General features: G+C 51.8%; 1 protein-coding gene across 1 annotated transcript; it reads right to left on the bottom strand.

Annotated features, from left to right (window-relative positions):
* Nucleotides 1-292: 292 nt before the first annotated feature.
* On the bottom strand, nucleotides 293-12,780 carry SAPIO_CDS8531 (Nonribosomal peptide synthetase 14; the record flags this gene model as incomplete). The annotated part of the gene is made up of 6 exons (XM_016790148.1): nucleotides 293-5,092; nucleotides 5,169-5,633; nucleotides 5,706-6,060; nucleotides 6,120-11,547; nucleotides 11,602-11,739; nucleotides 11,817-12,780. The coding sequence occupies 6 exons, from the start codon at nucleotides 12,778-12,780 to the stop codon at nucleotides 293-295; spliced, it is 12,150 nt and encodes a 4,049-aa protein (XP_016640411.1).
* Between the last annotated feature and the right edge of the window lie 191 nt (nucleotides 12,781-12,971).

Genomic DNA, 12,971 nt, shown 5'->3' with positions numbered 1-12,971 from the left:
GTGGCTTTTGTTAGATTTAGACTACGACACCCAAAATGAGCGACGTGCCACTCTAGTGGTGGTTAGACATAAATCTATTATTTCAACAGCTTCTTCAACGACATGGTAACTGATATCTTGATGCCTCGTAGGACCTGGAAAATCAGGCTTAAATTTAGAAAGGTATTGAACCAAACTTGCGGATTAAAATCGAAACCGGAATCAAATTTCCCTAAATCCGCTTAGAAAACGCCAAGAAAAGCTATACATGTAGATATCATCTCTAATTCCCCGCCGATCAACTTGATAGGTCCTACTCTTTTCTTCTTTGAAGCAATGGCACTCTGATCACTCCCTTAGAGGCCAACAAGAACGATCCTAGAACCTCATCCAAGCCGCTCTGCAGCGCGCCAGTAACCCATTCTTCCAATGGCAAGACTCTGAATGACCCGGCTGCCGAACCTTCTAAATACTCCTTGAGTTGATCTACGGGAACAATCGTTTCCCCGCTCTGGTGAACATAGACCAAGGCGTTGTCGGAGGCTTTCACCTTTCTGTCTATGCTCGCCACAACACACCGGGCAATATCATTCGATACCGTATCGACATGGATGAAATCAAAGGCTCCCGATGAGCCCGTTAGGTCAGGCACGGCCTTCATAAGCTTTGAGAACTTCAGCACGCTGTGGACAACGTCCAGGTCGGGCACATTGTCGCCCGTGATGCTGCTTGGCCGATGAATCCAGATTTGTCCTGGGTATCGCCGGTGGACTTTCTCGAGGAACACCTCACTCGCCCACTTGGATGCTACGTACCCGTCTGAGCCGTCAACCGGCGGCTGGAAGGCCGCTAGAGACGACTCGGGTTGCACCGCGGCGCCGCTGAGGCGTGCGACACCGCCTGTGGAGATGTAGTGGATGGGGATGCGGCGAGGTATAGCCAGACGGGCTAGTTCAATCGTAGACAAAAAGTTGGCGGCTCTTAGGCTGCGGTAGTTCTTCATGTGTGACACTTCGGCTCCGTTGTGAATAATGATGTCCACATCGTTGAACAGATCAGATGTCTCCTCTTGGCTCATGCCGAGATGGGGCAGTGCGAGGTCGCCGGAGTGACGAACAATCTTTGGCGAATCTACGCCCAACTGTCGAAGTTCGCCTGGGACGCCGGGACGGATGGCTGCGCAGTGGACATGGGCGACTTGGGGAAGGTTAACTAGTTGGCGTAGGAGAGCCGTTCCCAAGAATCCTGTGGCTCCCGTGAGGAGAACGGATATACCTTCCTCCTTTCGGCGCCGAGTTGGAGATTCGAGTCCATTCGCGGAAGGCGGTGATACGAGGAAGGTTTTGTTATCTGGTTCAGTTTCCTTCTCCCAGTCGATGTGGACGAGCTTGGAATCGCCAGCGAGTCGGGCGGCCAGGAGCTCGAGGGTGCTGGTTTGGAAGAGCTCCGAAAGGGGAATCTCCACCCCCCATACTCGACGAATTTCAGACTTGAGCCGGAGTAGAAGTAGCGAGTTGCCACCGACAGAGAAGAAGTCGGAGCTGCGGCGGATGGGGATAGCCAAGGAGACCTCACCCAAGAGACTCCTCCAGACGTCTCTCAACCGCGCTTCTTGCTCAGTGAGCTCCTCGTTGGTCTCCTCATCGCCAAGAGAAACCCGGGGCAAAGGCAGAGCCACCAACTTGCTGCTGTCGAGCTTACCCCTATCCGTTACTGGGAGTACATCCAGGGCAATAGCGATAACTGGACGCATATATTGAGGTATCGGAAGTTCGTGGTTGAGTTGACGTAGATAGGCTTGCTTGTCATCAATTTGACAGGCCCTAGAGAACACGACATATGCCACAAGTCGCTGGTTTCCGGAGCCATCGCGTCGTCCTAGAACGGCTGCGTCCACCAGGGTGCCGCGTGATGCCTGGACAAGGGTTCTGGAGACATCATCCAGCTGGATTCGCATGCCCCTGATCTTTACTTGGTCATCTCCGTCCATACGTCCGTACACGACAATAGAGCCGTCAGACAACATTCGGCCTTTGTCGCCTGTGAGGTAGAGCCTATCCCACCCCGGAGCACCCTGATTGGAAAAGCCTCGATGTATGAACTTGGTCTCGGTAAGCTGAGGCAGGTTAAGATATCCGCTCGTTACTCCAGGTCCACTGATGGCGATTTGACCGGGCCATCCAATAGGAACAGGCATGCACTCCTCGTCGACGATATAAGTGCCATAATTGGCGAGAGCTCTCCCGATTGGAATGCTGAAATCACCCCTCTTGACATCGCTAGACGATACTTCGCTTATGGAAGAGCAAATGGATGCTTCTGTAGGGCCATACGCGTTGACGATTTTCAAGTGCGGCCGGTTGAGACTGCGGAACTGGTCGAGGAGGTTTGTCGTGAATGCCTCCCCAGCGACCATTGCAATCCTCCATGACGAACAACCGGCGAGTTCTTCGTGTCCATACTTCAACATTGATTGCATCTCCGAGACAATAACCACGGTACAAGTGACGCCCTCGCGGGCCATCAGAGCAGCCAATTCTGCTGGGTCACCGCGGTTATCGCCCATTATTAGCGTGCCGCCATTGGCGAGAGCAATAAAAATCTGGAAGATGGCCGCGTCGAAACCTTGTCCACTCTGCTGGAGCACGACCTCCCGACCGAGTGGGACTCTCTCAGAGACGGCGAGGATGGTGGTTCGGATGTTTCCATTGGTGAGCGGAATTCCCTTTGGCTTGCCCGTCGAGCCGCTGGTATATAAGATCATGGCAAGGCTGTCCAGAGTTGATGTATCGTTAACCTTTTGAGTCAGGTTGAGAGACACCACATCAAGGTCGATCAGGCTGATTCTCTGAGCGTTTCCGGAAAGTCTGTGAAGCTCCGCGGCCCGTTTCGAAGTCGCCGCATGGTGCAGCAAGATGGCTACATCGGACTCTTCTAGGATATCGCGGAGTCTTTCGTCGGTGCTGCGGACATCGAGAGGTACATAGACTGCACCAGAGCGAAGAATCCCGAGGATGGTGGCAATCGCATCTACGCTGGGGTCGAGTAGCACACAAATTGGCGATGAGGATTCTGCTCCAGCACTCGATAGCACTGTCGAAATTGCGCTAGCCCTTTCTGACAGTTGTGAATAGGTCATCGTCTTTCCGCTAATGTCCTTAACAGCAAGAGCCTCGGGATCCTTGTCGACCCAAGTATTGATGATTTTGGAGAGAGTACCGGCCGACTGGGGTGCAAGTTCCACGATGGGTCCGGTACCAAGGGTAATACCCAGCTGTGTCAAAGGCGTGTCAAAGATGGGGATGCTGCCAACGGACCGAGTAATGTCTTTGGATAATACATCGAGTAAGTGAGTATATGTGTTGACGAGTAACTCTGCACCTTCTTGGTCATACAAGTAGTCTTGTAGGGAGAAAGTGAGCATCGCCGTGCCGTCTTCCAGCTCGTCAACAGATACTACAAGATCGAAGGGGTTCTTCGCGTCAGCATATTCTAAGAATCTCATATCCACACCTTGCATCTGAGATGTCCGGCCTGCTCCCATGCGGTAGTTGAATACCACTTGGAACAACGGAGTCTCGGTCATCGACGCTGGGATGTTGCAGGCTTGCAGGATCTCTTCGATTGGAACGCCGGTCTGAGCAAGTGCCGTGTACGCCTTAGTCCGGGTAGTCTGAAGCACATCACTAAACTTTTGGTCGTTCCCGACACGGAAAACCACGGGAAGGGTTTCCAGGAAAAATCCTATTGTGTCGGCGAAACTCTGGTCGGAACGATTGGCGTCCACGATGCCGATGCACAGTTGCTCAGTATCCAGGAGCCGGCGAAGTAGGACTTGGAAAGCCGCAAGGAAAAAGTGGAACGATGTGGTCCGAGAAGCCTGGCTTTCTTTCTTCAGCGCGCTCACTACCTCGGCACTGACGTGTGTGACAACATTTCGAATCCTGTACTGCTTCAGGGACTTGCGGGTGCTGACTTTGGCAAACGGGAAGAGAGGTATCGGGTTGACGGGCTCGCCGAACTCGTTTTTGAAAAACTTCAGTCTTTCAGTATATGCTCCGTTGGACAAGGCTCGTTGCTGCTCTAAAATGAAGTCGATATACTGGGTTGGCTTAGATTTAGAAGATGATAGTGATGAACTCGGATCGTTGTAAAACTTGGCAAGATCTTGTTGGAAGATCTGCCAACTAACGCCATCCATAATGATGTGGTGGTATCCAAAGATGACGGTATGGGCATCAACACCGTGTGTCAGGAGCGTAGCGATAAAGGTATCTCCCCTCTCCAAGTCGTAGTGATATTCATGAGTGCGGTCGAACTCCCGCTTAACATCATGTGTTGTGTCACTGACCCCGGGAATTATCGTTAGTTTAAACAGGGATTTCTCGATGATGCCTTGGACCGGTTGGCCATCTTGCTCGTTGCCATAGAAGATGGTGCGGAGAGTTTCGTGACGTTGAATCACAGCCTGCAGGGCCTTTTCGAACTTAACGACATCGAGCTTTCCTTGGAGGTCATAAGATGCGGTGCAGTTCAATACAGTATCATCATTTAAGTACTGGGTCAAGAAGTAGAGACGTGACTGGCCCAATGACATCGACTCTGTACGAAAGGGAGTTGGGCGAGGGGGCTTCTCCTCAAGCACATGCGGAGCAGTGGCTGGGTGTGAAGGCGAGGAGAGTTTGCCGTCTTCAATAGAATCAGGCTTAGGCGATGGCTCCGAAGATATGGATGAGTTCGAAAGATTATCTGTTGGCGTAAGTTGACCATCTCTTAAAGGATCGGACTTAGGCGATGGCCCAGAAGAGGCAGACGAGCTCAAGGTATCTTCTCCCTTATTGGTGTCCGGGGTTGGCTTGTTCCAGTCTCGAGAAGTTGGAAGCGGAGCAGCTTGAACCTTGACTTCAGGAGACTCCACCTGCCTTCCCTCGAATGAAAGAGATGAAATTACCTCATCGCATATCTGCCGGACCGAAGATCCTCCCAGGATCTTTAGGACAGGGACATCGTGGCCAGCTTCAGAAAATATCCAATTACGGATTTCCACCGCAACCAAAGAGTCAATCCCGAGATCGATGAGGGGAATATCTCTGTAGACGCCATCCGGAGACAGCTAAACCATAGTTTTTAAAGTTAGCTACAGCGCGTACTTTTCATGGCCGGAAACGAGAAGAAAAGAACTATCGTACCTTGAGGGCAGAGATGAGATATGCCAGGAGAGCCCCCTCCATAATTTGGAGGGCTTCATCCGGTCCGGGGGAATCCGCGAGTCTTTCCTTCAAAGTCTTTTGGACGCTGCTCGCAGAACTCTGACCCGTTTGCGAGGAACTCTCGTCAGCTAGGAGATGTGAGAAACGTGCATTCTTATGCCAGAACGGGCGATTTTGCGAAGAGATATTGTATGTCTCCAATCCTGTCACGAGCTCTGGGGACTCGGCACTCCTATCGAGGACTATTGCTTCCGACAAAAGGTGATGGAGATCGCGCTCGGAAACGGGCATATAGTCTAGCTTTCGTAGGTTTGTTTCCAAGGCGCTAACACCATCTTCGCCTTCTGTCCGCTGAATGACACCAACACCGATGACCATTCCGATGTCGATGACAGATGCAGGGAGATTCCGGGCTCGCCTCTGCGAAGCCAAACCGACCATGAACTAACAATAGCAACATTAGCTACCGCCGAAACATCCATGTCTAGGTCCTGTTAAAAGAATTGTGCAACTTACATTATTCGCCGCTGCATAGTTGGCTTGACTTCGCTGCCCAGTCACAGCAGAAATGGACGAGAAGAGTAGGAAGAAGTCAAGGTTGTCAGCAGAGAAAACCTCGTCCAAGTTTTTCGAGCCGTCAACCTTGGGCGCTAGTACTTTCCGGAAACTTTCATAAGACATGTCGGCAAACATTCTGTCTGACAACACCATTGCACCGTTCGCCACACCGCCAATAGCAGGCATCTTGTTGAGAATGCGAGTGCGGAGATTCTCTAGATCTTGCTTGTTGGTGACATCTGCTACCTCAATTGCAATGTTGGCGCCTTGTCTTTCCAGCTCATCTCTCCAAAGCGCGTTCTTGTCGGGATTCCTGTAGTTACTTGTTAGCGAGATGAGATCCTGCCGAGTTTCTAGGGGAGTTCTGCGTACCGACTCGTTACCACAATATTTCGTGCACCATTTTCGACCATCCAGCGGCACATGGACTGGCCAATCTGCCCACTCAGCCCAACGAGAATGTATGTCTTGTCTGGGGAGAATAGGTGGCGAGGATTCACGGGTCTTTTGGTCAATGTGATAATTTGATCGCCTGCCCAGTCAACAACTTCGACATTTGGATGTTGCTTGACCCCATCCAAGACCAACATAGAGGCCTTGACTATGATTGTACTGTCAAGTGGTGTCGATGATGGCGAGGGAAGACTCTGCACCGAAATCAAAGCTTTGAAAAGTACTTCATGTGGTACGAGGCCGTTGGCGTCGAGGCTGTCGACAGATACAACAGCAGCATTCGCTGGGAGGGCCTGTTGGATAGCGGAGAGAATACGAGAATCCGTTTGATGTCTTAGGTTGATGAGCAATCTTGTTCTCTCGGGTATCATTGATTCCAGTTCTCTCCTCGAAGTGTGCGGTCCAATCTCGATATGATTCCCCAGAAGGCCAACACCAGCTGGTCGTGCCTGGTAGTCGAAGTCGATGAACGCAAAGTTCTTGTTTGAGATAGCGTTACGCCTCTCAAGAGAAGCAGCAAGATGTGCGTCAGATCCGTAAAGCAGCGTAGTGTATCCGGGTAACATTGAAGCCTCGATGACATGAGCCCTAATCTCGCTGATCAAGCTAACGAACATGGGAAGATGCTCCTGCAGCTCCTCATCGCCAAGTCGGATAGTCCAGGCGCGTGGTACTGTGATGGCTGAGGAGTTGGAGGCCGAGAGTGCTAGGAATCGAGTCCCTTCTTGCGTACGACCAATACAGCAGAAGAGTTCTTGGTCGTGGTAGTTGGGCATGACGGGATTCAAAGAACAGTACTCCAGTATCAGGGAAATTTGGTCTGAGCCGATGGAAAACTCTGCTAGATTTGAATGGTAATGGAGTCCCTCTTCGGCCGCGTATGAAACTTCACCTGCATTTTGCAAAGAGCGAACTAGAGTGATGGGTTGAGACGAAACATGAGCCTGGGTCTTTACCTTTCGCCGTAGAGAGTTGAGGCGGTGATTTCGCTCCGAGTCGGGCACAAGTCTTGGAATGAGCAACTGTCCATTTTCGAGAACAAGTTCAGGTTCAGTACTCCACAGATGCAGCTTCTTTTCGCTGTCGTCTCTCAATGCGATGCCCCTAGTAAGTCGGAGCAGGCACTCTGCAATGATTGACTCGCTACCATCAAGGGTATCCAGATCGAGGAACTGTAGGATCTTCTGTGGGTTCTCGGATTGAAATGACCTCCCTAACCCAATTGTACCACTTTGATAAGGGCTTTCGGATCTCGCACCCTGGGTGACCCAGAGTACTGGGTTGCACCTCTCAAGAAGCAATTGAAGATTTTCGAAACTCGAAGCGCTTAGGTGCTCCAGAACAGGGCGGTCCAATTCAGTCAGACTGAGAACAGTTCCAGCCTTGAGGTCTTCTTCACTCTTCAGGCCGTCTAAACAATTGACAGCGGTGATCTCTCCGTCCCAGACGCGAGATAGCCGGTTCTGTATGCTTCTGATGAGATTTGCGATCTTGGGCGAGGAACCACCCAGAATGAGGAGCCTTTCACGCGAGGAGATGGGCAGCGCCGAAGTAAGAGGAGCTCTCAGAAAGTTTATTTCATCGTCTACCGCCTGCGATAAGACGACAGAGAATGTGTGCTTCTCCGAAATGTTGTCAAGTCCCATGGAATCAATACCTGAGAATCCAGCCTTCCGGAGAACTCCATGGGTTTGCTCGCGGGTTGGGTTCGTCAACTTAGGCTGCATGGACCCATCTCCCTCATTCACTGGGGGAGCCGATGATAAGAAAAAGGGAAATCGAAGCTGGTTCCCTGTTGCGGCCATCATGAGCAGAAAGCCGCCTGGCCGCAGTAAACTTCGGATTGCCTTTAAGGCGGTCGTCTGCTTCCTAAAAGCCTTGTGGACAATAACCAGGTCGAAAGAGCCGGGTGTAACAATATCACGCACCTCCTCAGCGCCGTTTTCAACGTCAAGGACTTTGGTGTTGACTCTCAATTGATCTGATGTTAAGGCTGCCGCGAGCTCTTCCAGAGCCTGCCCTGATCCATCCACAATGGTGTATGAACCTAAGGAACGGTCAAGTTCCTGGCATACTCCTCGCACCAAGTTGGGTGAAGATGGGCCAACTTGGAGGATTCTCAGGCGCGGGTAGCGGTGCGATATCTGTTTGGCTGCGCTCACAATGTGCTTGCGAAGTTGGGCAAAACCAAGTCCTTCGTTGTGCCAACGAGTCACAAGTTCACTCAAGGATGGTCCTGATGATTGAGCAGTATCCGGGGTGGGCGTGGGCCCCTGCGAGTTATTCAGGAGGCTTTCGCCGATTGTACGGACTAGATCCATGTCGATGTGCTCCCCAAACTCATCCAAGATTGCAACAAACTCGGATTTAGTGGGCTCACTTGGACTACGAGACGCCGCCTCCTCGACCAAACTAATCAAGCCTGGAGTTTTCTCAGCGACCTCGTTGAAGGATTTATCTGCTTTCAGTTTGGCCAGATAGTAGTAGATCGCCTTTTCACAAGCATCGATAAGTCTCAGCTCTTGGTCGGGAGGGGTAAGCTGAGTTTCGAACGTGGGTGCAGAGAGGATGTCAGGCTGCCAGGCCGTCTTCAGGTAGAGAATCCTATCGTCTCTCTCCGTAGCAGGAACTATGGAACTCAATCGGAAATCTTCGATGCGAATCTCCAATTTTCCGGTTTCTGAGTTGTAGATACTCATATCGCCGGTAATCGTCGGGAGTGTTGCCTGGAACCCCGGTGTGAAGTTGGTAAGGTGTGCGTCCACAATCATCGAAGCTGGCCCTTCGGGAGAAACTCTAGCCTTAGGGGAGAACGTCATACGGCCGATTGTTGTGGGAAGGAAGGCCGTCCATAGAGAACCGTCTCGAGGCGCACCGAATGCAGCGAGGAAGGTCTGGAAGCAGACGTCAAGCCAGGTCGGGTGAACTGGGATCGACTTTCCGACTTCCTCGTCGACCTTCACGACGGCGGATGCCATGTCCATCCGCCTCTCCATGGAGGTCATAGCCCTGAACGGTCCGGTGTAGCCCAATCCCATCTCATCTAGCGTTTCGTAGAACTGGTTGACGTTGACCGACAACAGTTCGGATTGTGGTTCACTCGCTCTCAAGGGGAACAGGGCAGAGTCGCTGGATTGGTCTCCTGAAAGGAAGATGCGTATTTTCCCCGTAACAGCAGTCCTCATGTGCCCATCCTCTACTGTACCAGAACTGAGAGTAAACTCTGACTCGATAAGATCACTCTTGCGTTTCGTGGAGTCAAGATCACTGCGTAGAGATAACAAGGTCTCGGTTCCATCCGAGGACTCATCTAAGACGATTGGCCGTAGGATTGCAATGTTAGAAAGCTCTATGCTCAGCACTTGCCGTCCTCTGCAGAGAACCCTGGCGGCCTCAAGGGCCATGACGCAGTATGTAGCTGCAGGAACGATGACCTGGTTCTGGATACGATGGTCCCGCAGCCAAGGTATCTCGTCGAGCTTGAAGAGATTCCGCCACCGAGGCTCATAGTCTGTATCATCGGGAGTTCTGTTACCGAGTAGCTCATGGGGACGGTCAGCTCTGGATCGGACCTGTTTGTTGAGTCTAGATTCCCGCCATAAGATAGCCTTGTGATCCCAGGGGTAGGTCGGGAGATCCGGTAAAGGAGCCGCGTTTATGTGTCTGTAGCCTTCATCGAACGCAGATGAATAACCATTAAAATCGACAGAATCAGGGCCTAGATGTGTCCAAACGAAGCCGAGGGCTGCACTTAGGGCTGTCAAATCATCAGACCTCCGGTCAAGAACACCAGAATAAGGGATTTCGGAGCCGATCTTGTTCCTGATGGTCTCAAGTGTTGGTCCTCTCAGCGCGGGGTGCGGTCCAACCTCGAGGGCGAGATCAAGAGCTCCTCTACCATCATCCAAAGCGCCCTCTACCGCTTGTGAAAACAAGACTCTTCCAATCAAGTTTTCTTTCCAATAGAGTGCCTTCATATCGGGGTCCTCTTCGGGGGTAATTATCCTGCTGTCTTCATACACGCTCGACACCCAAGCAGTAATTCCGTTGCTTTCACCCACCGGAATATCGCATCTCTCCAGGGCGGCGAGGTACGGCGGTCCGCAGGGATACATATGTGACGAATGGTAGGCCGTATCTACCTTGAGAATGCGATTGAATAAGCCTTCATTATCAAGTATCCGCTTGGCCTCAAAGATGGCGTCTTCATCGCCGGAAAGAGTAACACTCTTGGGAGAATTGCTGGCGGCTACCGTCAGGCGCCCTTTCATCTGGGCAGTTGAGCAGAAATTGATGCCTTCATCAAATCCGAACCCCACAGCAATCATCGCGCCCTTCCTGCCCTCTTCGCCAATGGCCAACTTCGCATAGACACCGCGGTAATACGCAATCATTACCGCGTCATTTTCTGAAATTTTGCCTGCAGCGTACGCAGCTCCAATCTCACCGCCTGAGTGGCCGACGACAGTGTGGAAGGTTATCCCTGCTTGAGACAGGAGGCGAACAAGTCCAACTTGAACCGCTGCACATATAGGCAGGGAGAGTTCGGCTTCGCCCAGTCTCGACTGGGCGGGCGGTGCAAGGAGCTCCTCCTTGAGAGACCACTCTGGTGGATCGGGAAGCTGTGCTAGCGAATCTTCCATCATCTTGATCGTTTCTCTGAACAGTGCACACCTCTTGAATAGGGTTTGTCCCATACCAGGCCACTGCGCTCCCTGTCCTGTGAACACGCCCAGGATCCGCGGGCGTCTGTTCTCACTAAATTCTATGACAGATGAACGAGTGCCGAGTTCAGTACCAGGGTTCCTACGGACCTTGGAGAGCTGTTTGTTGATTCCCTCAAGTAAATTTCTTTTTGAGGTCGCGGGGAAAGCTATCCTCACCGGAAGAGTGGAACGGCGCGAGTTGAGGGTTATGGCAAGCCGGTGAAGGGACACATTATTTCTCTCCATATACTGGGCATATTTCTCTAGCATTGAGACGAGTGCTGACTCAGATGTGGCCGAGAAGATGAGAGGAATCGGAGTAAAATCAAGATCTGGAGAAATGGGGGTGAGAGCCTTGGGCAGTGCCTCCGGCTTTCCCCACGGCCCGTGATCATGGATTTCAGGAACGTAACTTTCCATAACTGCATGGCAGTTGGTGCCGCCAGAGCCGAAGCCATTGATGCTTGCGCGGAGCGGATGAGCTGGAGGGACTGGAGGCCACTCTTGTGGAGTTGTGGGTATGCGGAGTTTCTGGTAGAAAGGTCTGACACTTGGGTTGAGATTACGAAGATGTTGGTTGGGCGGAATGGTCTTATTCCGCATGGCTAGTAATACCTTCAACAGCCCTGCGATTCCAGCGCCTGGAGTACAGTTAGTTAGCTTTGTGCGTGCATGATAGAGCTTGAAATACATACACCCTTCGGTGTGACCGATTATTGTCTTGACTGACCCGACGATCATGGTGGGCTTGTCGTCATGATCTTGACCAGGCGGAAAGAACGTTTGGCTGAGGGCGGACGCCTCTCTGGGATCGCCTGCCTGCGTGCCGGTTCCTAAATTTCATCAAGAACCATGTTAGCCAAGATTGTATCTTGCAGGAATCCGTCTGCACCCAAAGGATGGAACCTACCATGAGCTTCAATGTACTGGGGTCGGTCCATGGACCTCAAAATGTCGAGTCCTGCATTTCTATAGGTGGCCCGAATCAACGCTGCCTGCGCTTCAGCGCTCGGCAACGTGATACCCTTCGTACGGCCATCCGAGTTTACGCACGTTTCGCGGATCAGTGCATCTATCCGATCCCCGTCTCGAAGAGCCTGAGACAGCGTCTTCATGAAAAAAGCGCAAATACCTTCGCCTCGGGCATATCCATCAGCAGACTGGTCCCACATCTGAGACTTGCCGGAAGGAGAAAGTAAATGCAGACTCGTGGCCGCGAGAAAGGCATCAGGCCCTAGGATCAAGTTGGAGCCGGCTACACACGAGATTGTACACTCGCCGTTTCGCAAGCTCTGAACGCCGAGATGGACAGCCACTAAACTTGAAGAACATGCGGTGTCAACAGATATAGAGGGGCCTCTCCAGTCGAAGAAGTAAGATAGGCGATTAGAGAGAAGCGCCCGCGAAGTCCCTGTGATCATGTACTGCGAAAAGTTCTCGAGATCCCGTAGTTGCGTATCCGTATAATCAGCCGACATGGCGCCTACATAGGCAGATGTCATGCTTCCTCTGAGTCCCTGGAGCGTGAGGCCAGCATTTTCCATAGCCTCATAGACCGTCTCGAGCAGGAGTCGCTGTTGGGGATCAATGGCCTCAGCCTCGCGGGGAGCAATGCTGAAGAATCCGGAGTCGAAGAAGCGCGGGTCCTCTTCAAGGAGGTACGACTTGGTGACATTGCTACACCCGTGGTGTTCGCCATTTGGGTGGTAGAAGCCATCGGCGTTGAAGCGCGACTCCGCCGTGATTTCCTTGGAGAGTTCTCGGGGCGAGAGCAACAGTTCCCATAGCTTTGAGGGGGACGTCGAATTGCCAGGAAATCGACATCCAGTACCGATGATGGCTATAGGTTCCTTGGGCGGATGCGAGTATGCCATTTTTTTTGATGTTATTGATCCGAGCCAAGGATGGTGATGAGGTTAATGGGAAGAATGGGTGGTTTCTCTATTGAAACGACAAGTTACGCTTGTATGCAGTTGGCCCTTACTGCGGAATGCTGATATGTAGATCTTGCGGGCAACTTTTTCTTGACTTGCATACATAACACTGCAGTGTGCACCGAAAATAG

This window comes from Scedosporium apiospermum (genome assembly GCF_000732125.1).
Source record: "Scedosporium apiospermum strain IHEM 14462 chromosome Unknown SEQ_SAPIO_0121, whole genome shotgun sequence".
NCBI classification, from domain to species: domain Eukaryota; kingdom Fungi; phylum Ascomycota; class Sordariomycetes; order Microascales; family Microascaceae; genus Scedosporium; species Scedosporium apiospermum.
This window is presented reverse-complemented; position numbering and strand designations above follow the sequence as displayed.